Here is a 23,567-nt window from a genome sequence, read left to right on the forward strand (position 1 = left end):
ACTGCACTCCAGCCTGGGTGACAGAGTGAGACTCCATCTTCAAAAAAGGAAAAAAAAAAAAAAAAGACTGAATGCTTTCCACCTAGGATCAGGAACAAGGCAAAGATATCTACTCTTAGCACTTTTATTCAATATAGTGTTAGAATTTCTAGCCAGTGTAATAAGACATGAAAAGGAAATAAAAGGCATACAGATCAGAAATGAAGAAATAAAACTGTCCTGGCTGGGCACAGTGGCTCACGCCTGTAATCCTGGCACTCTGGGAGGCCAAGGTGGGTGGATCACTTGAGGTCAGCTGTTCAAAACCAGCCTGGCCAACATGGTGAAACCCCGTCTCTACTAAAAATACAAAAAAATTAGCATGCCTGTAATCCCACCTACTCAGGAGGCTAAGGCAGGAGAATCACTTGAATCTGGGAGGCAGAGGTTGCAGTGAGCCGAGATCATGCCACTGCACTCCAGCCTGGGCAACAGAGGAAGACAACGACTCTAAAGAAAAAGAAAGAAATAAAACTGTCCCTATTTGTAGATGACATGATTGTTCACATTGAAAAATCCCAAGGAATCTAAAACAAACAAAAAATCCTCCTAGAACTAATAAGTGAGTTTAGCAAAGTTGCAAGGTATAAGGCAAACATATGAAAATCAATTGCATTTCAATATACTAGCAATGAACACACAAACACCAAAATTAAAAATACAGTATCATTTACAATTGCTCAAAAATAAAAAATAAATACTTAGGTGCAAATCTAACAAAACAGGTATAGGATTTGTATGCTGCAAACTACAAAATGCTGATGAAATAAATCAAAGATCTAAATAAATGGAGAGCCATACCATGTTTATGGATTAGAAGATTCAACATAGTAAAAACATGTCAATTCTCCCCAAATTGATTTACAGGTTTAACACAATTCCTATCAAATCCCAGAAGATTTCTTTGTAGTTGTATTTATATGGGAAGTCAAAGGAACTAGACTAGCTAAAACAATTTTGGAAAAGAATAATAAAGTAGGAAGAATCAGTCTACCTGATTTCAAGACATTACAAAGCTACCATAATCAACAGTATGAGGCATTGTCAGAGGGAGAGACATATAGATCAACAACACAAAATGGAGAACCCAGAATACAAGTATGCCCAACTGATGTTTTCTTTTTTAATAGAGACAGGGTCTTGCTCTGTCACCTAGGCTGGAGTGCAATGGCGTTATTATAGATCACTGCAGACTTGACCTCTCAGGCTCAAACAATCCTCCCACCTCAGCATCTCAAGTAGCTGGGACCACAAGTGTGCACCACCATACCCAGCTAATTTTTGTATTTCTTGTAGAGATGGGATCTTGCCATGTTGTCCAGGCTGCCATCCTCTGGCCTCAGCCTCCCAAAGTGTAGGGCTTACAGGTGTGAGCCACCACGCCCAGCCTCAACTGATTTTCACAAAAGTAGAAAAGCGATTCAATAGAGAAAGGATACCCTTTCCAACAATGGAGCAACTGGACATCCACAACAAAAATAACCTTGACCAAGTCTCACAACTTTTGCAAAAATTAACTCAAAATGGATCACACATTTAAATGTAAATGTAAAACTATAAGACTTTTGGGAAAAATATAAGAGAAAATCTTAAAGAACTGGCTCTAGGCAGCTGGGCACAGTGGCTCACACCTGTAATCCCAGTACTTTGAGAGGCCGAGGCAGGTGGATCACCTGAGGTCAGGAGTTCAAAACCAGCCTGGGCAACATAGTGAAACCCAGTTTCTACTAAAAATACAAAAATTAGCTAGGTGCAGTGGCACGTGCCTATAATCCCAGCTTCTTGGGAGGCTGAGGCAGGAGAATCGCTTGAACCCAGGAAGCAGAGGTTGCAGTGAGCCAAGATTGCGCCATTGCACTCCAGCCTGGGCAACAGTTAGACTCCGTCTCAAAACAAAACAAACAAACAAACAACAACAACAACAAAAAACCGGCTCTAGGCAAAGAATTTTGACATCAAAAGCACAATCTATATAAGGGAAAATTAATAAGTTGTACTTCATCAAAATTTAAAACTTTTGGTCTGTGAAAGACCATGTTATAAGGTTGAAAAGATAAGAGACTGGAAGAACATATTTGCAGACCACATATGCAATAAAGAACTAGTTTCTAGTACATATAAAGAACCCACAGAATTCAACAGTTAAAAAAAAAGAAATCTGGCTGGGCACGGTGGTTCATGCCTGTAATCCCAGCACTTTGGGAGGCAGAGGTGTGTAGATCACAAGGTCAGGAGATTGAGACCATCCTGGCTAACACGGGGTGAAACCCCGTCTCTACTAAAAATACAAAAAAATTAGCTGAGCGTGATGGCAGGCACCTGTAGTCCCAGCTACTCGGGAGGCTGAGGCAGGAGAATGGCTTGAACCCGGGAGGCAGAGCTTGCAGTGAGCCGAGATCGTGCCACTGCACTCCAGCCTGGTGACAGAGTGAGACTCCATCTCAAAAACAAAAAAAAAAAACAGGCCAGGCACAGTGGCTCACACCCATAATCCCAGCACTTTGGGAGGCCAGGATGGAAGGATGGCTTCAGCCCAGGAACATAGTGAGCACCTGTCTCTACAAAAAAATTTAAAAAATTAACCAGACATGGTGGCGCACGGCTGTAGTCCCAGCAACTCTGGAGGCTGAGGCAGGAGGATCGTTTGAGGCCAGGAGTTTGAGGCTGCAGTGAGCCATGATCATGCCATTGCACTCCAGCCTGTGTGACAAAGTGTGATGCTGTCTCTAAAAATAAAAAATTAAATTAAAAGATTAAAAAACATGAAATATATTTCACCCTTTATATTGACTTTATATTTTGAAGAAAAATTATTTTAAAATTATATTTGAATATCATTAATTTTTTTAACCTTTGAGAAGAATTACAAATTGCAAAGTGATAAAAATGAGAAAATACTGAAGTAGAATTTGGGGGAAGCTGGGAAGAAAAACTAAAATTCACCATACAAAATTCACCCATTACTGATAAAAAAAAAAAAAAAGATGAAAATGAGTAAGAAAATTATTGTCATTAGATCTACAAGCTACCAGATCATCTGAAATCCCTGACACTTGATCTCCTTTACTAGAATATTTAATTATATCAGAATATTGTGAATAAACAGATGGCTCCCGCTGCACTCTTGCCCCAAGCCTTGCAAATATGAGGGGCATGCCTGCTTCCTGCTTCCCCGCTCCCTCCTTGTGATCTGACAGCACTCCTGAATGGGAGAACACTGTTATAAATACCTACACCCAGAATCTAACTCTGTTTTACAAAGAAACACAAAACAGTTTCACACAGCATTGCTATTATACACCGAATTTTCTAGGAATGCAACTAACATGTAACTTAAGGAAAGACAGTACTTTGCTTTATTCAAAATGTTTACCCTAAGCTGTCAGCATTTCAAAGTCACTGATGTCAACACTGCCTGGTATTTGAATTCTCAACATTGCACCCATGAGTCAGTCTCATTTGTAGCATTCAAGCTTAAGGCAGCAATCTCCACTAATGTACAAGCATCTAACTGTCTTCTAGTGGAGTCAGGCTCCAGCATTTACACACTGATATGTCACTTCATTAGAAATTATTTGCCTTTTATTTCTTCTCTACATTATAGGTACAGCATTATATTGATTTTTTTCAGTAATGTATATGGACTGGTGAATTTCATTTTAGGATATTAAAGGGCACATTACAGAATAATCATCATTTAAAAGGGTAACTGGACTACTAAGTTGAGGCCTCTGCCATGAGCAGCTTCAGAAGGCCTGCTAGTACTCCCTTCTCCTTGCCTGCATGCACAGAAGGCCACACAAGGGAAACAGCCATGGCCAGCTGATAAGAACAGGGGCTATTATGCAAGCAGAAGGGGAGGATAAGGCCACCTTCCAGCAGGCACTAAAGTAACAATGAGAACAACAAAAACAAAATACATAGAAAAGAAAAAAATGGCAAAATTGCACGTCAGTCTTTAGTGCCCTCCTTACTTTCACCCCAGATAATGCAAAAATTTTTCCTCTTCCTTCAACAGAGAGTAAATGATATGACCTGGCTGGGTGCTGTGGCTTACGCCTATAATCCCATCACTTTGAGAGGCTGAGGCAAGAGGATTGCTGGAGCCCAGGAGCTCCAGGCTACAGTGAGCTATAATCACGCCACTACACTTCAGCCTGAGCAAAAGAGTGAGAGCCTGTCTCAAAAAAAAAAAGATGACCTGATAACCACACATTCTCCAGTAGTATTCCTCTCAATTTCTGATTTTTGGACAAACACTAGCTTCCCTCTGTAAAGACAGGTGATCACAGAAAACTCTCTAGATCTATCTGGAAAGCTCTGACAGATCATAAAAGGGGGACCAGCTGAGGATTCCAAGTAAATACACACCTATGAAACAAAGTTACTGGTAGAAATGGGAGATTTCAAAAAAATCTGCAATTTGCATTCTCATTTGAAATTCAAGATTTGATAGCTATGAAAGTTGAGCAAGAAGTCATGAAGAAGAAATAATCTGAAAGCAGAGAAATCAGACTAAAGATTAAAAACACAATAGTTGAAGAAAAGAAGCATACAAAGCAAGGCACATTAGATGATAAACTTTGAAAAATCAGAGCATGAATGAAAGTGATCACAAGAATCAGAGATAACATATGTGACATGGAAGAAATACCCAGGAGACCAAATACACATATACTTTAATTTCCTGGAGGAGACTCCAGGGTAAAAAGAGAAGCAATAATCAAAGTAATAACAGCATGCCTAGAAGACATTTAATAAAACCCATCACCAAATCCTAATAACTCAAAGGAATATAAGAGGAGAAGACTTAACATGTAAAACAAAGCCCCAAGCCAACTTTCTGCATCATATTTAATCAGAAAACACCAAAATCACCCACAGTAAAGTGAGAGCAAGTCGAGATGTCATTAGCATTTAACACAACTGGGATCACACACGCACAAAACAGCAAGAACCAGAAATAAAAGAATAACTCCTGGAATGGAGGAGACAAAGGCATTATTATCTGCAGCTGATATGACTGTCTGCTTGGAAGACAACTGAGAATCAACTGAAAACCATTAGTGCTAAGAAGAGAGGATGGTAAGGGAGCGAGCCAGTTCCAAACTAAATATTTTTAAAGTATCGAATTAGAAAATATAGTCAGTGACAGTGCTAATACCAAAACTGGAATGATGCAGAGAAGATTAGCATGGTTCCTGTGTAAGGATGACATTCAAAGTCGTGAAATAGTCCACATGTTAAAAAACAAGAAAAAAGTACAATGAATAAAGAATCCCATTCACAATAGGAATAGAAGTATAAAACAAAGGCAGAAACTCAACAAAAAGGAAGGAAGGAATGAAGGGAGGGAAGAACAGAGGGAGGGAGGGAAGGCATAAACAAAGGTATAAACTCAACAAACAGGAAAGGAGGAGAGGAGAGCGGGGAAGGAGGGAGAAAGGAAATAGCAAACTTTAGGGGAAGAGCCCAAATAAAAGGAAGAGAGGACATGGAGAACTGGAGAGACTGCCAGGACCTGGATGGAAAGAGTTGGCAAAGATGTCAGTATTCTTGGGAGAGGTGCAGGAAGAGTTCCCCGCTGTCTATACCACAGGCACCCAGGGAGGACGCAGGAAAGCTGCCATCCCCAAACCAGCACTGCACCTTGTGCCAACACAGAAAGTCACAGAAAACCCTTGGCCCCACTCCAAAGCCCTGACTAAATCATGTACTCCCGGGAAACGCAGGGCCACGACACCACCATGTGTGTCCTCAAGCTTAGAATTCAGCACCTTAACTAGTGTGGAGTTCATAACATCCTCACAACTGGGTTTACCTCAGACACCACCAGAAGCTGAAAGCCATTCCTGGTCCATCCACGTATGATGGATAAACAAAGTATGGCTATCCAGACGATGGAATATTATTCAGCCTTTAAAAGGAAGGAAATTCTGACACATGTCCCATTGTGGATGAACCTGAAGGATACTATGCTAAGGGAAATGAGCCAGTCACAAAAGGATACCGTATGATCTCACTTGGATGCAGAATCTCAAACAAACTCACAGAAACAGAAAGCCGAGTGGTGGCTGCCAAGGGCTGCGAACAGGGTGACAGGGAGTTGTTCAGTGGGTACAGATGCGTAAGCTTGAGGGACCTGCTATGTAGCATTCCCCTGAATTACACACTTAAAAATGTGTTCAGAGGGTAGATCTCCTACCACAATGTGAAAATGAATTAAATGTAGAATAAAATAGAAGAAAATGAAAATACAGACAGTTCCAAACTTACGATGGTGTGACTTACCCTTTTTGACCTTAAGGTGATGCAAACATGACACGCATTCAGTAGAAGCTGTACTTCAAGTGCCCAGACAACCATTCTGCTTTTCACTTCCAGTAAATTAGGCTGGTGGAAAAGTAATTGCAGTTTTTTTTTTTTTTTTTGAGACAGAGTCTCGCTCTGTCGCCCAGGCTGGAGTGCAGTGGTGTGATCTTGGCTCACTGCAAGCTCTGCCTCCCGGGTTCATGCCATTCTCCTGCCTCAGCCTCCCAAGTAGCTGGGACTACAGGCACCCACCACTACACCCGGCTAGTTTTTTGTATTTTTAGTAGAGACAGGGTTTTACCATGTTAGCCAGGATGGTCTCGATCTCCTCACCTCATGATCTGCCCACCTCGGCCTCCCGAAGTGCTGGGATTACAGGCGTGAGCCACCGCGCCTGGCCTGCAATTTTTAAAATGGCAAAAATCACAATTACTTTTCTGCACCAATCTAATACAATAAATTATATAAGATATTCAACACTTTATCATAAAATAGGCTCTGTGTTAGATGATTTTGCCCAAATGTAGGCTAATCTGAGTGTTTGGAGCCCATTTAAGGCAGGCTGGGCTCAGCTATGATGTTCAGAAGGTTAGGCACATTATTAAATGTGTTTTCAACTTGGCATATTTTCAGCTTATGATGAGTTTATCTGGAAGTAACCAATGAAGTAAGTGGAGGAGCATCTGTACTGAATCTGAAATTTTTTTTTTATCACAAAATATATTCATTGATAAATGACCTCTCTAAAATTATGAAAACAAGAACAAACTCATTCCTGGCATTCTGTGATTCTGCAGGTTCTCATCTCCAAAGAGACTCGGCCCCACCTGCCCCAGGCCCCTCCCTTGAGTCCCCAACACTTCTTCATGGCCCTTCAGAACTCACAGTGAAATCAACACTTCCCATAGCCTGAGCTCTCTGAATGTCCCCTCACTGCCACAGCTGGATGAATCCCACCACTGCCTTCCCAAGCCAGTCTGTTCATTTTCTCACATTTCCCAAACTGAAGGTCTCGCTGTACCTCATACCTACGACTGTTGCTTCCCCGGTCTGTTCCCCTCCCCACTGTAAACAGACACCTTCCATTTCTGCAGTTCACACAGCAGGACCTGGCATCCTCTTCCCCTCCCTGTTGCCATCTACACACCCCCACCCCATTCTCCCCATTCCCTGACATCCCTGGCTCATGGTGCTCCTCCTTCTCTGGCATCCAAGAAACTGACCCACCCACCTTTTGGCCTCTCAATTCCAAGACTTCCAAAATCCCCTTCCTCCACTCTCACCCCAGCAGGCCAACCCATCCATGGTTTTCTTTCAGTCCCTGTTTCCTAATCTGCAAGTCCTGGTACCAATATTTATCTCGCGTGGACTTGGACAGTCTGCTTAATCTCTTTATGCCTCAGTCTCCTGATCTATAAAATGGGAATGATAATAAGGATACTACTTCATAGGGTTGTAGTAAAGACTAAAGGAGACTATATTCATTGCATATGAGAACAGTGGTTAGCACATACTGAGCAAAGAATGCTAGTCACTGGTAATAGTAATTCTACAACAGGTAAAGATGATGGGGGAAGAAAACAAGTCTCCCTATCTGAGACAAACAGAGTAGCAGAAAGAAGAACTCTGGAGTCGGACCCTGGGTTTGAATTTGGGAACACTACCTATCCTGGAGCCTTGGCCTCTTCACATGTCAGATGGGGATAAGAATACTTACCTTCCATGTTAGACGAGTTCCCCTGATAGGAGCCCAGAGTTATTCCCTCCCTGTGTCAGAGAAGACAGGTGTCTCAGGTTGGAGCCTCAGGCATTACCGGGCTATGATGCAGGTAACTGGGAGCATGCCGGGGTCCAGGTATCAGCGAGGACACGGACAGCTTCTTGGCAGTGAGCCAATCACGACTGCTTGCCCTTATTACTGATCACCATCTGAGATGTCTGAGATTCTGCAAGCATTAGAGTTTGGCCACAGTAAAACTAGCCCTTCACATTTATTTTGCCTTTTAGAAAACACTGATATCAGTTTAAAATAGTGCATGTCTTTGGATCCCATGTGTGCTATATAAAGAAACACCTAAATGGGCACTTCCATGTCTCGTCGTTTTAAAAATGTTTTAAATGTGGCTATGTGAACCTCCTTCTAGCTGACTGCTGTCTCCAGAAGAGATCTACGTTCACTCCTCATCCCTTGGGAAGGCCCATCAGATTTCATCTCACTCATCCCACTACTAACATGAGCAGAAATCTTACCTACACCAACTTTACAATCTATCAGGAGAATCCAGCAATCCCACTTCCAGGTATATACCCTCAAAAAGTCAAAGCAGTGTCTCAAGGAGATATTTGTACACCTGGGTACAGAGCAGCATTATTCACAATAGCCAAAAGGTAGAAATAGGCCAAGGGTCCTTCAACAGGTGAATGGATAAATAAGATACGGTATATCCATACAAGGAAATATTATTTAGCCTCAAAAAGGAAGGAAATTCTGACATGTGCTACAGCATGGATGTACCTTGAGGATATTATGCTGAGTGAAATAAGCCAGTTGCAAAAGGACAAACGCTGTATGATGCCACTCCTATGAGGAATCGAGAGCAGTCAGATTCAGAGACAAAGAACAGAATGGTGCTTGCCGGGAGCTGAGGGAAGGGGAATGGGAAGCGAGTGTTTAATGCGGACAGAGTTTCACTTCGGGAAGATGAAACAGTTCTGGAAATGGAAGACCAGTGATGGTTATACAACAATGTGAATGAACTTAATGCCACTGAACTGTACACTTAAAAATGATTATGTGTATTTTTCAACAATTCAAAAACCAGGAAAGTTGAGAGCCAGCTGGCTCTCCCCTTCAGAATATATCCAGACACAGCTGCTGTTCCCCGGTGCCACGGCTGCCAGCTCAGCCCAGGTCACTTCTTTCCTAGACCACAGCCCTAGCCTCCAAGCTGGTCTGCTTACTCCATCTGTCTACTCTCAACAAGCATCCCATAGCAGTCCTTTTAAAATGAGGCTGGGTCATATCACTGCTCTGTGCAAAAACTTGCAAAAGTTCCCCAGTGGAGTCAGAGTAAAAAATCCAAAGTCCTGACAGTGACTCGCAAGCTCCCCCATCTTTCTGTCCTCCTCCCCAGCTGCTTGTTCACTCTGCTGCGGCCCCACTGGTCTTTCTACCACTCCCATGACATGGGGGACACGGGCCAGAGGTCATCTCTGCCTGGAATGTCCACCACTCCAGCTGTCCACTTGGCTTTCTCATCTCTCCCACGTCTTGCTCAGGTACCTTTATGAAAGCAGGGATGTTTGTCCTGCTCACTCATATAGTCCTTTTGCCTAGAACAGTGCCAGGCACATGGTAGCCACTCAAAGATATTTGTTGAATTAATCAATAAATAGAAGGATTGTTTCTAAAGTCAGAAACATTTGTCAGAACCAGAACTTGTAGCAGAACAAAAGCAGGTGGGTGCTTTTGACAAGGCTGCCACCTAGTAGCTAGATTCCTAGTAGCTACATTCCTTGACAGCCTTCTGGGGGTTCCATAACCTTTCACTTGACCCTGGGGCAGGCAGGGAGGACAACCACCTGCACACAAGGAACCTCCTCATTCTCTAAAAGCCACATCACTGTGTAACATGAGATATACACAAAGGACACCTCAGGGAGAAAAAGAAGAATAAGAACTGGAATCCAGGCCAGGCGCAGTGGCTCGTGCCTGTAATCCCAGCACTTTGGGAGGCCAAGGCAGGAGGAGCCCAGGAGTTCAAGACCAGCCTGGGCAACAGGGCAAGACCCCGGTGGTGTGTACCTGTAGTCCCAGCTACTTGAGAGCTGGGGCAGGATTGCTTGAGCCCAGAAGTTGGAGGCTGCAATGAGCTATGATTGCACCACTGCACTCCAGCCTGGACAACAGAGCAAAACTCTGTCTCTAGGGAAAAAAAAAAAAAAAAAAAGAATTCAGAATTCTTTTTTGGAATTCAGATACGTGAATAATATTAATGAAAGAAAACCAATTAGAAAAAGTGGATGTTCCATATGGAAACCTGGGGTGGGCACGGGAGAGAAAAAGTCAAACTGGTTTGACCTTTCCAAAGCCAAGGGTCCTGGTCTAGATAAAATAACCATGCTCTTCCTATGGCTATTGTGAGCATGAATAGAGACAGCAGCTCAGAGAAGCTGGCACAGTGCAGGCAGGTGGCAGGGCTCAAAAATAGTAGTCCCTTTTGTGATTTTTGCTGTGTTCTTGCTATTGTTGGAACAAACTTTGGCATAGCCCCAGAGAACAGCATAAAGCCTGGAAACCAGAAACTGGAAATAGTCTTGAAAAGAATGAAGAAGCTCATGCCTCCCTATTCAAGCACTTCAATACCACCTATGACAGATGGTAAGTTGGCGCCCTAGGCAAGGCTGAGACAATAATATAATTATTACGACCAAAAGATTACACGTTTTCTCCTGGAGTAGATTTCAGGGATTCTCCCTGAGGACAGATCAGCTCCCAGGAAAGGGTGCAATAAAATACAGGCTGACTATAGGTTTAATTCTTGTGAGTTCAAAATCACAATACTGTATTAAAATTTCATGACAAAAATCTTTCTCAAAATTAACACAATTGAAATAAAATACAGATAATACCATGCTATGCATCATAGAAAACTTGTCCCCTAGTCAAAAGTACAAAAACTAAGTATTGCATGGCATAAAAAGAATTCTGCCCACTACAAGTCTAATATATAGTTGATTTCCTCTGAAAGGAAATTTCCTCTGAAAGGAAATCAACTATATATTGCCAAAAGTCGCCCAATTTCCTTTAATTTTATTCTTTTTCTTCACAGCTGAGTCTATAGAAAATTGCTTTAAGTCCAGTGAGCATCATAATTTCTAACACACTAAATAATTTCCATCTTTGTATCAACTGTATTTTTTTTTTTTTTTTTTTGAGACTGAGTCTCACTGTGTCGTCCAGGCTCGAGTGCGGTGGTACGATCTCGGTTCACTGTAGCCTCCACCTCCCAGGTTCAAGAGATTCTCCTGCCTCAGCCTCCCAAGTAACTGGGATTACAGGCACCCACCACCACATTTGGCTAATTTTTTTGTATTTTTAGTAAAGAAGGGGTTTCGCCATGTTGGCCAGGCTGGTCTCCAAATATCTCAGGTGATCTGCCTGCCTTGGCCTCCCAGAGTGCTGGGATTACAGGCATAAGCCACCCCACCCGGCAGTATTGAGATTTTAAAATCCAAGCTTATTACTACAGGGTGAGTATCCCTTATCCAAAATGCTCAGGGCCATAAGTGTTCTGGATTTCTGATTTTTTATTTTTGAATATTTGCATTATACTTACCAGTTGAGCATCTCTAATCCGAAAATCCAAAATCCAAAATGCCCCATTGAGCATTTCCTTTGAGCATCATGTCAGTGCTCAAAACATTTCAGATTTTGGAGCATTTGGGATTTTGAATTTTTGGATTTGGGATGTTCAACCTGTACAACTGGTTGCTGTAGTCCCAACCAGCACTTTCATTTTCCTGGTTTTCACGCATGTAAAATAGACAAAATGCAATCAAATATTGAAATGATTACTGAAACAATACTATACAACTGCAGAGGTGATAACCTCTACAACAGAGAGACGCTGCATACCACTGCTCCTAATGGTCCGTCCTAATAGACTGGAATTCACCTATTCCAAATGAGGCAGTCTGGGGACAGCATGACAACGTAGAAAAGTATCAGCTGTCCAAAGGTGCTACAAAAATGTTGAGGACTACTGACATTTAAAAATAAAAGCTCTCGGCTGGGTGTGGTGGCTCATGCCTGTAATCCCAGCACTTTGGGAGGCTGAGGCGGGTGGATCACCTGAGGTCGGGAGTTTGAGACCAGCCTGACCAACATGGAGAAACCCCATCTCTACTAAAAGTACAAAATTAGCCGGGCGTGGTGGCACAAGCCTGTAATCCCAGCTACTCAGGAGGCTGAGGCAGGAGAATCGCTTGAACCCAGGAGGCGGAGGTTGTGGAGCGCCATTGCACTCCAGCATGGGCAACAAGAGCGAAACTCCGTCTCAAAAAATAAAACAAATTTAAAAAAATAAAAGCTTCAGAAACAAAATGTAATTTTCAAATTCAACCCTATTAAGTCAAATAATTTAATTTCACTTAAATGAACTGACAAACAATTTGTATAACTAGGAGAATAATAACTGTCACTTATTTCATTACAGTCTATATATATATTCACAGAACTTTTTCCCAACATCACTGTGTAGTAGATATGTAGTTATTTTCTTCCTTTGACAAATAAAGGATGCCAATGCCCCCTGGGGCATGGGAACTTGTCTACTGTAGGAGCCAATATGAAACCAAGGTCTTTTCCTAGAATCCTGTGCAAAGGAGCAGATGCTATAAGCAAACAATAAAAAAAAAAATCCACCAACAAATGGCTAAAGAACACTACAAAAGGTAAGTAGAAGAGGAAGGATTTTGTGAAGGCGAAAAAAAAGTTTAGTTTATATTTATATTGTCTAAATTTATGTTGTATTTACCTTGTTTTTAATTTTGTATAGCGATGTATGCATATGTTTAAAATGTTCAAACAGCACAGGAAAATCTAAAATGAAAAAATTTTCCTCTGCCACTTCCAATTCTGGTAACTCTCCTCAAAGATAATCATTCTGACATCCTTCCAGGAAAAAAAAGTTGATTTTAATAATTAATATATACTTCTAAAACCAAAACCAAATTAAGGTTATACCATATGCACCATATTATTTTCCCCACTTAGTAATGTATCTTGGAGATCTTTCCCTATCAGTACACACAAATCTAGTGTATTCATTTTCATGCCTGTATACTATTCTACTGCAACAAAATCACATTGTTCAACCAGCCCTGTATGAATACATACTTAGGTTGTTTCTCATATTATACTATTATAAATAATCATGCAACTGAACTTGATCATACATGTTGGCATCCTTTTCCAAGAATATCAGTAACCGTTAAGTGCTAAATAATAGAAATGCTTGGTCAAAGATTATATTAAGATTTAGACAGATATTACCAAATTGTCCTTGTGCATCAACCATATGTGGCTCCTTATACCCTTAATGACACCAGAAATGATAAACTGTTTTAATTTTTGCTAATGTATTAGGGGAAATTATATATCTAATTGTTGTTTTGCTTTATTTATTTATTATTTATTTATTGTGAGACAGGGTCTCACTGTTGCCCAGGCCGGAGTGCAGTGGCGCGATTTCAGTTCACTGCAACCTTCACTTCCCACGTTCAAGTGATCCTCCCACCTCTGTCTCCCAAGTTGCTGGGACTACAGGTGCACGCTTCCATGCTTGGCTAATTTTTGTATTTTTTGTACAGACGGGGTTTCACCATGTTGCCCAGATTGGTCTCGAACTCCTGGGCTCAAGCGATCTGCCTGCCTCAGCCTCCCAAAGTGCTAGGATTACAGGCGTGAGCCACCGCACCCAGCCTTGCTTTACATTTCTTAAGTAAGGCTTAGTATCTTTCCACTGGCCATCTGTATTTTTCATGGGCGCTATATATATTTCTATTATATTATTTTTCCTTTTCTTTTTTTTTTTTTTTGAGACAATCTTCCCACCTCAGCCTCCCAAGTAGCTGGGACTACAGGCACACACCCAGCTAATTTTTATTTATTTATTTTTGTAGAGATGAGGTCTCACTATGTTGCTCAGGCTGGTCTTGAACTCCTGGGCTCAAGCAATCCTCCCACTTCGGCCTCCCAAATTGCTGGGATTATAGGCATGAGCCACCACATCTGGCCTATTTTTCTTTTTCTTATTGATTTGTATAAACTCTTTATAAATAAGCATTTTGTTACATGTATTGCAAATAATTTCTTCTTTTTGCAAAGAAGTTTCTTGTATTTATGTAAGTACATTTTTCATCTTTTCCTTTATGGCTTCTGTGTTTGTTCCTACTTAGAAAGGTTCTTCCAAGGCCAAGACTACAAATTAATTCTCTGATGCTTTCTCTTTGTAGTTTGCAGTTTCATTTTTTAATATTTAAATATTTAATCCTCTTAGAATTTATTTTGATGGGAGGAATGAGATAGGGATCCAGCTTTATTCCTTCCTAAATACTTACTCGGTCACATTTTTGAGTGAATTATCCACTGTGATATGAAATGCCACCTTTCCCCTGTACTAAATCTTCCAGTGTATTCTGCACTTTGTCCACCGTTCCACTGAGCTGCCTAGCGCCTCTTCAGTTCCAAAATGCCTAAGGTTAATCCCCTGATTACTATTTTCAGAATTTTCCTGGTTACTCTAGAATATTTATTCTGCTAGGTCAGGATTTCTCAGCAGCAGTACTGTTGACATTTTTGGGCAGGACACTCTCTGCTGCAGGGACGGTCCTGCGCATCCTAGAATGTTTAGTATATCTGGCTTCTACCCACTAGATGGCAGTAGCAGCCCCAAGTCATGACAGCCAAAAAAAAAAAAAGTCTCCAGACATTGCCAATTGTTCCCTGGGTTGGAACTGGGGGCGCAAAATCGTCCCCCATTGAGAACAACGGGTTTTAGATCAATTCCAGTTATTTTATTCATGTTTCCACTCCCAAATTCCCACTGATATTATAATCAAGATGAAAATGAATTCTCAGAATAATTCAGACATCCTTATTACATTTTATATGTTGTACTAATTAAGTTTAATCTTAATTCTATTTAATCTTCCTATCTAAGAATCACATATATGCTTTCACTTATTTATGTCTTCTTTGAAGGACGTAAGACTTCTCCTTCAAGAGAGTTTTAAGATATTTTTATATAGATGCTCACACTATTTATTTCTAAATATTTTGCCCTTTCATTCTTTTATAAATAGAACTGTTTCTTACATTATTATCTTTTCTAGACACTGGTAAGAAAGCTATTGATGGCCAGGCGCAGTGGCTCACGCCTGTAATCCCAGCACTTTGGGAGGCCAAGGTGGGTGGATCATGAGGTCAGGAGATCGAGACCATCCTGGCTAACATGGTGAAACCCCATCTCTACTCAAAATACAAAAAATTAGCTGGGCGTGGTGGCGGGCACCTGTAGTCCCAGCTACTTGGGAGGCTGAGGCAGGACAATGGCGTGAACCCGGGAGGTGGGGCTTGCAGTGAGCCGAGATCGCGCCACTGCACTCCAGCCTGGGCGATAGAGCAAGACTCCATCTCAAAAAATAAAAAATAAAATAAAAAAAAGAAAGCTATTGATATATTATAGTCTACAGCTAGCCACATACAGAACTCTTATTGTCTCTAATAGAATTTCAGAAAATTCTAAGATACAATTTTCAGGAAATTCAAAGCATACAATGTTATTATCTGATTACAGTCATCATTTTGTTGCCTCATTTCCAATATTTATGTACTTCTACATCTCTCTTATCTTACTGCCTTGGTTAGTATCTACAGAAAATTTTAGATGACTGGTGATAGTAAGCAACCTTGAATTATCTTTAACTTTAATGGGAATCACTGGCTTTTGTTTGTTGACACATACACATCATTAAAGAAGTCTCTGCACATGTATAGTCTATCAAGAGTTTGTTGTTACATCAGAAAGACTGTTAATTGTGTCAAGTGTATGTTCTGTATTTTTAGAGATAACTGTACAGTTTTTCTTCTTTGGCCTGTTAATATGGTATGATAGATTATATTCTGAAATTTCTTAATATTCATCCATTCTTGGGTGGCATAAATTCACTTAGTTGTGATGTACACTACTGTTCTTTTAATTTATTGTTGAATCCTATGTGCTAATATTTGATCTCAAATTTTTTTATTTTTATTTATTTATTTATTTGAGACAGAATCTTCCTTTGTCACTCAGGCTGGAGTGTAGTCACACGATCTCGGCTCACTGCAACCTCTACTTCCCGGGTTCAAGTGATTCTCCTGCCTCAGCCTCCTGAGTAGCTGGGATTACAGGCACCCACCACCGTGCCCAGCTAATTTTTGTACTTTTAGTAGAGATGGGTTTTCACCATATTGGCCAGGCTAGTCTTGATCTCCTGACCTCATGATCCACCCGCCTTGGCCTCCCAAAGTGCTGGGATTACAGGTGTGAGCCACTGCGCCCGGCTGATCTCAAATTTTTATATTAATATTTGATCATGGGATCAGTCTTTTTTTCCTTTTCCACACTTTATATCATTTATTAATGCAGTATACATTAGATCTAAAATCTGCAGTTTCTAAACACACCATGTTAAATCTTTCAGATCCTTCTGCAGTTTTAGGTTATTTCTACAGAGGTACCTTTAAGTGAGTGAATAACATATCCTATAATTCCTGAAAATCTAGTACAGAGTGAAATGATTTAAATATAATTTAGGCACATGTTGATTATGAAAATAGATAATCTCTCAATATAATACTTCTCTGTCTTGGTAAAAATAATAAAATAAAGAAAATAATTCATTTCTGAAGTTGCTTTCCTTCACTTGTAAAGGTCTGATCTCCTCTCACTATGCATAAGTGCCCTTTACTGTTAAGGAAAGCTTTCCATATGTAGATACAGAAGAATAGGCTACATAAATACTAAAGATGTGTTATTCTCCCAAAGGAGACAAAAGTGATTTTCAATGATTCCTTGCCTCATGTTGATGAGTCTGTAGAATTCAGAACCCTGTGGACACAGCTAATATCCCTGCTCTTGGGGTAGATGTAAGGACACCAGGTCATTGGTAGAGAGGTACAGGCCCTTCCTCTACTGTTGCAGGAGAAAATGACTCAAGAAAATTGGGCTAAATTTTATTTAAAAAAAAAAAAAAAAAAAGGCTGGGCGCCATGACTCATACCTGTAATCTCAGCACTTTGGGAGGCCAAGGCGGGTGGATCACGAGGTCAGTAGATCAAGACCATCCAGGCTAACATGGTGAAACCCCGTCTCTACTAAAAATACAAAAATTAGCTGGGCGTGGTGGTGTGCACCTGTAGTCCCAGCTACTTGGGAGGCTGAGGCAGGAGAATCGCTTGAACCCGGGAAGTGGAGGTTGCAGTGAGCCAAGATTGCGCCACTGTACTCCAGCCTGGCAACAGACTGATACTCTGTCTCAAAAAAAACAAAAAGTAACAAATGTAAGTAAAAAATCATAGGTGCTGACTGATTGGTGTTACATCTTGGACCAGCCAAATGCCTTTATTTTTACTTTATATTTTTTTTTGGTGGCTGTAATCAAATGTATGTTTAAAATTCCTCATTCCCCACTGTAGGGTTCTAGCTGCAATTATATTACATTGCCTTTTGACAGGCAACTCTACCATATTCATTCATATTATGTAAGATTTGATTGCAGTAGATCTGGATTTAACATCAATTTCTAAGATGGCCCTATGTAAACTATTTGGTATTTGAATTAAATGAATATTAATGATGCACCTTGGTTTTTTGGTTTTGAAATATCTTCCTATGCTTGTGCTGATTGTATGAGAAAACTAGGCTAATAGTATGAATAGACAGAATTGCTTGGTCTGGTGTTGAGTGGAACTTGCCTAGAATGAAATTCTGAGAAATGCTCATTTATAAGTGTTGTAGTGATAAGGTAAGTTCTTCCTCCATCTGGAGTTCCACTGTACCTTTGGAATAACAGTGATGTACAACGATGTCTTTCTTTCCACTCTGTCTCAATCAGTAAGAACTGGATATTACTTTAATTTAGCTACTGTTTTGTTCTAAAAAGTAAACATTATAAAAATGAACCTGAAGAGTCTTAGGGAGTGTGATCTTACCATATTTATATGGTGTGACAGGTATTTAAGACGGAGGCATCACTAAAGCTATTTATAAACCTGAACAACCTTTTCCAAGTTTTTATAAAGTTTTTACAATTTAAATATCCACACTGCATCTAGTATTCAATAAATATAATTGCGTATGCTGTGCTTTCCATAAATTAAAATCCTCAAATGCATCTCAAACCAAGATGGTATTTCTACATCATGCCTATTTAAAAGCAAATATAATAGATACTATTCCTGGTCATAAAACCAGGTAAACCCCCCTACCCTGTTCAAAAGGCAGCAATATCTAGTTTCCCTATTTCTATTAAATGGGTGCTTTTCTGTTAAAAATCAGAATATGGAAAAAAAAGTCAATTTTTTCCCTTATACACCACTGAGAACAAGCATAATCCCCTAAATTTTTTTTTTTTTAATTTCCTTACAGTGTTATTTCTTCTGGACAACTGAGTGGGTGGAGAAAGAAAAGTGATAAGGAAAACATTTTCATCTTGTACATCTTCCTCCAGCCCCTAAAATTCTCATCTAACACTTTGTGACATGTGTAGTGGTGTCAGCATCTCTTCAAATCTAGCTTCCTTCATGTTGGACCCTCTCAGGTTGGCTTCTTGAAGATCACACCCAGACAGATCACAATTCCCTAAATCAGTTCCTGCCAGAGTTGCTCCTCTGAGGTTACAGTTCTTCAACTTTGCATTTTTTAAGGTAGTCACTCTCAGGTTAATTCCTGTTATCTGACTTCCTTCCATATCCACACCTTTCAGGTTAGCACCTTCTGAATTGGCTTTAAGACCAGAAGGATCCTCGAAATTACACAGTTTCAGGGATGCTCCTTCTATATTAGAACAGAGCATCTTGACTCCCTGGAGATTTGCAGTCAAGCACTGATCCAGAGAGATCAGCTTGTTTAAGATTTGCACAGCAAAGATTTGCATGTGCAAGACTGCAGCGGTTTAAACTGGCCATTTTGAAGTTAATGTATCAAAGGTCCAAATGAGAAAGATCAGCACCACTGAAGTTCAAACCTTGGCGTCGCAGTTCTGACTTGACTGGAGTTGCTAGCAAGAATCAGACAAATTCCTTTCAGGATATTGGTGAATGATCCTCCGGTGGTTTAGAATTCTTTATTGCCACTTCTAGGTGTTCAATCAATGAGTCAATACCAAAAAATCTTGCTTCTTCTAACATATCCAATAAATTAATGCCATCATTTACAACAAGCTGTCCATGACACAAGTAGTTCAAAATGGGTTCAAAGTACTCAGGACTTTGGTCAATTAAGAAATCTCCTCTGTGATCTTGCTTATTTCCCAGACATCTTTGTCCTTAAACATGTGGGCCAGCATACTATCAGGTTCTTTATTCACTAAAGTGCTCTGTGTTGTTGTAAAGTACCGCCCTCCAACATTTAATGTTAGCCAGTCTGTGTGGAATCCTGACAATCCCTCAGGTGACTTAGAATCTGTCTGAGTATCAATAAATAGCTCTCCACACACAAACAAAACATCATCATCCCTGATCAAAGCAAGATCATCAATCAGTCCACCTTTCCCATTATACACACTGGTGGCTTTTACGCCGAGTTTACTGCTGGCCACAGAAAGCAAATCAGATAAAGTTCCACATACAGCAACCACCTTTCCGTTCTTGGGGCTGTCGTTCAGGAACAGGGCCACCCACCTCATCATGCTGCCCCCACTGGGTCCTGAGTGAGCCACCACCCTCCCACCTGGTCCTCCTCCCACCTTTTTCTCCTTCCACCCTTCCCCTCCCTCCACCCACTGGGATTCACCTCCGTTCACCACCTTCCTGCTTTTGGGGACACACCACACACAGGCAACTTGTCCCACACCCGGGACTCAGCTGCTCCTCATTCCCACCCTGCCCCTAGGCTCCTCCCAGTCTGTCTTTTTTTGAGTGGGGCTTTATTAACTTTTGGAATCACTGTTAGGCTGGCTTGATAAAAATAAATGGTACTTTTGTTTATTGTATTTTAAAAACCAAGTGTGTGTGTACGTTTAGTACAATATCAGTATTTACAATGGTAAAGCCATTATATAGAAAAACCAGGCCATTCCCCTTATATCCAAGAAAAGAAAGCCACATATGGTCTTCACAGATTCAACTTTTTGAAAACCGATAAATTAAAATATACCTTTTGAGATCTAGCCTGAATGTAACTTTTAAGAGCACAAAAATTATAAGTGTACTACCCTTCAACACATTAAAAATTAATAACGATGTATTTCAGTTATTTTTCCCATCTTAGACAATTTAGCAATACACTGAGGGCTGCACTGTAAGAGTTAGACCATGAAAGCTTAGAGTTATTATCTATATGCACAAAGAGAAAATTAAATAAGTTCTTTGATATTTCATGTTTCACATGCTCTGAACTCAAATATAATGATTGAAAAACGCTTTTCTGATTCTCAAAAAATGAGTAACACTGAGAAGGTTCACAGCTTCCAGCTGCCACTGCCATCCAAGCCACTCTGAGAAGCCTTCCACAGCTGCTGGGCGAGGCTCTTCCCAGCTTTCCATAGGGTTCAGTACAAATATTAGACACCCACCTCTGCAAGGGATCGACAGGGTTCATTCATTCCTCTAATGCATTCTGTATCAAGACAGCCCCAGAACATACGCCGCCCTGCCTGGATGTCAGAAGGATTTCACACATGCATGGTGACAAATAGACCTCTGAAGGGACCAAAGAAACCACAGCACGCCCGTTACCTTTTGTTTCTCATCGGTCTCCCCACTCTAGATGTAAACTTCCTGTGGGCAGCGCACATCGTCTGCCTAAAACAGTTCCGGCCCAGGGTAAGTGGTCAAGAAGTATCTCACAAGGGAAGGAATGAATGGGTCATGGGTCACTGAAGTGCTTCCATGCGGCCAGGACTGATGACCTGCCGAGCCCACCTGCCCGGTCCCTCCTACCTGTGCCACTCCTCAGGCGGCTCTCCGTGAGCTCCGAGATGGCTCCAGCAGTGGCGGTCTTCTTCAGGCGAACCACCCCCGATGCGGCGCTACTTCCTGGCTTGTTGAGCGTGTCCTCACTGCTGGCCCTCTTGAGCTGAGAGAGTTGGAGGAAAACAGAGAGGATTAAGAGGTGGTTTTCAGGAAGGAGCGCTATAAACAAGCAGAGCATGGGAGCTGGGCTATGTGCCCAGCAGTCAAGATACAATAACAGCACTTTGAGTAGCATGATAGAGTGAAGTGAAAAAATGCAAAGCTACACAAACCTGTTTCTGTCATTACAGGTCCAAGTATGCTCTCCCATGACTGTTTCAAAGAGCAGTGTAAGACTGTGCGTGAAGAATACCATCAGGTCACACTTCAAGTAATGAGCCTAAAAAAATGTGGCTGGGCACAGTGACTCATGACTGTAGTCCCAGAACTTTGGGAGGCTGAGGTGGGAGGACTGCTGGAGCTCAGGAGTTCAAGACCAGCCTGGGCAACAGTGAGACTGTCTCACTAATTTTTTTTTTAATTAGCTGGGCATGGTGACACCCAGGAGGCTGAGGTGAGAGGATTGCTTGAGCCCAGAAGTTCAAGGATGCAGTAAGCTATGATTGTGCCATTGCACTCCGGCCTGGGTGACAAAGCGAAACCTTGTCTCTCAACAAAAATTTTAAATAAAAAATCTGCTCTCCTGGTGGGGGAAAAAAAGAATGGGAACCAATTAAAAAAGAACTGGGAGATGCGCAAAAGGCAGGATAGGGCAATGCACAAGAAATTCAAGGACAACAAAAAAAGGCTCATGACATAGGCCAGGAGGAGGTGGAGGGAGAGAAACAATCTGAGTATCTGCTGTGGCCTCACCACCAAGCATTCTGCAGATTATCTCACACAGAAAATGTGTTCAAAGGTGAGAAAGGAACTTTCTTGGAGGCTGGAAGACAGAAGAAAGCAGCACCCTCTGTTCTGGCTTTGCTTTCTTCCCTGTCATGGGACAAACATTTGCTAAAAGGTGCTGAAGTCTAAGAAAGGAGACTCCTAAGTGATCCACACTTCGGGCCCAGATAGATTACATTCGATGTTAATGAGAAAAACCACAACTAAATTCTCTCAACCACTGTTGAGTCTTCATCAAAGAAGGCTCTGGAGAGGAACAGTGCCAGAAGACTGGAGAAGGCAGCTGTCCAGAGCCGTCTAATGTATCTGACATCCAGAGCACACAGTATGGAAAAGCCCTTAAATCAATGTGGACATGCAGTGGGCGAGCCCCGCTCATCACACAGGCTGAAGGGAAAAGCCCTGCTCCATCCTACTCCACCGGCTTTGGGGTCATTTACTGAGAGTTAGTTGTTTAAATATTTGCACAATTTTTTAAAGTTTCCATCTTTGCATCATTTACATTTCAGGGTGTAACTACCCTCACCCCATCATAGCTTGAAAGTGAATAAACACCAATACCAAGTGTTGGTGAGGCTGTGAAGCAACTGGAATGCTCATTCCCTGTGAGTGGAAGTGTAAACTAGCATAACTGCTTTGGAAAGTGGCAGTATCTACTAATGCTAAGGCTGGAAAATAGAAGAAAGCAACACCCTCTGCTCTTGCTTTGCTTTCTTCCCTGTCATGTAATGGGTAGGACAAACATTTGCTGAAAGGCACTAAGTCGAAGAAGGGAGACTCCTAAGTGAGCACAGCACAGTCCCCTGTGACTCAGCAATCCCATTCCTAGATGCACACCCAAGAGAAGCGAGTACATAGGTCCCTCAAAAGAATGTTCATAGCACCTTTTTTATAGCAGCCCAAAACTGGACAACCCAAATGTCCTTCAACAGAAAGAATAAATGCCATGAGAACTACACAGCAAATAGGAAAAAAATGAATTACTGATATACTAATAAATGGGTGGCTGTCCCAGGTATTATGCTAAGTGAAAAAAGCAGACACAAAAGAGTATATACTGCCTGATTCCACTTGTATTAAGTTTAAAAGCTGCACAATCAAATGATGGTAATATAAGTCAGAATGGTGGTTACCTCTCAGGGAGTTACAACCGAAAAGAAACCTTCTGGGGTGCCAGAGCGCTCGACATATTGACAGGGTGGTAGTTACACAAGTATAAAAAAATATAAACATGCAATGAGCTTTATAGCTAAGATTAAGATTAGTGTACTTTATGGACTTTATTGTAAATATGCTGTGCTTCATTAAAACAGAAAAAGAAAATTGGAGTGAAGGAAGTTTGCAATTTAGGCAAAGTCCTAGTTCCACTCCTGCAAATACTAGCCGTCTGGTTTTTTTCTTTTTTGTAATTTTTAAAATTTTACTGTGCTAAAATAAGCATAATATAAAATTCACCATTTTAAGTGCACAATTCAGTGGTATTAAATACATTCACCATGTTGTACAACCATCACCACCATCCATCTCCAGAAATTTTTACCATCACAAATAAAGTCTACTCATTAAACAGTAACTCACCATTGGCTTT

General features: G+C 41.1%; 1 protein-coding gene, 1 long non-coding RNA gene, 1 other non-coding gene and 1 pseudogene across 20 annotated transcripts in view; 1 reads left to right on the forward strand and 3 right to left on the reverse strand.

Annotated features, from left to right (window-relative positions):
• The window catches only part of SPECC1 (sperm antigen with calponin homology and coiled-coil domains 1), a 304,891-nt gene that overhangs the window by 197,040 nt on the left and 84,284 nt on the right, over positions 1-23,567 (reverse strand). For all 18 annotated transcript variants that reach the window (XM_055243198.2, XM_063617724.1, XM_063617723.1 and 15 more), the window contains one exon: positions 21,062-21,197. In XM_055243198.2, coding sequence (XP_055099173.1) covers positions 21,062-21,197 — 136 coding nt within the window. The remainder of the gene's footprint in view (positions 1-21,061; positions 21,198-23,567) is intronic.
• Positions 5,181-5,285, forward strand: LOC129463279 (U6 spliceosomal RNA). Its single transcript, XR_008651083.1, has one exon. It is a non-coding gene; the product is annotated as a U6 spliceosomal RNA (small nuclear RNA).
• On the reverse strand, positions 15,534-19,806 carry LOC129462831 (BTB/POZ domain-containing protein KCTD9-like; annotated as a pseudogene).
• On the reverse strand, positions 20,079-21,043 carry LOC134732466 (uncharacterized). Its single transcript, XR_010115655.1, has 2 exons — positions 20,858-21,043; positions 20,079-20,696 (listed from the first exon to the last, which is right to left on the reverse strand). It is a non-coding gene; the product is annotated as an uncharacterized lncRNA (long non-coding RNA).

The sequence above is a fragment of the Symphalangus syndactylus genome, chromosome 14 (assembly GCF_028878055.3).
Source record: "Symphalangus syndactylus isolate Jambi chromosome 14, NHGRI_mSymSyn1-v2.1_pri, whole genome shotgun sequence".
Lineage (NCBI taxonomy): Eukaryota > Metazoa > Chordata > Mammalia > Primates > Hylobatidae > Symphalangus > Symphalangus syndactylus.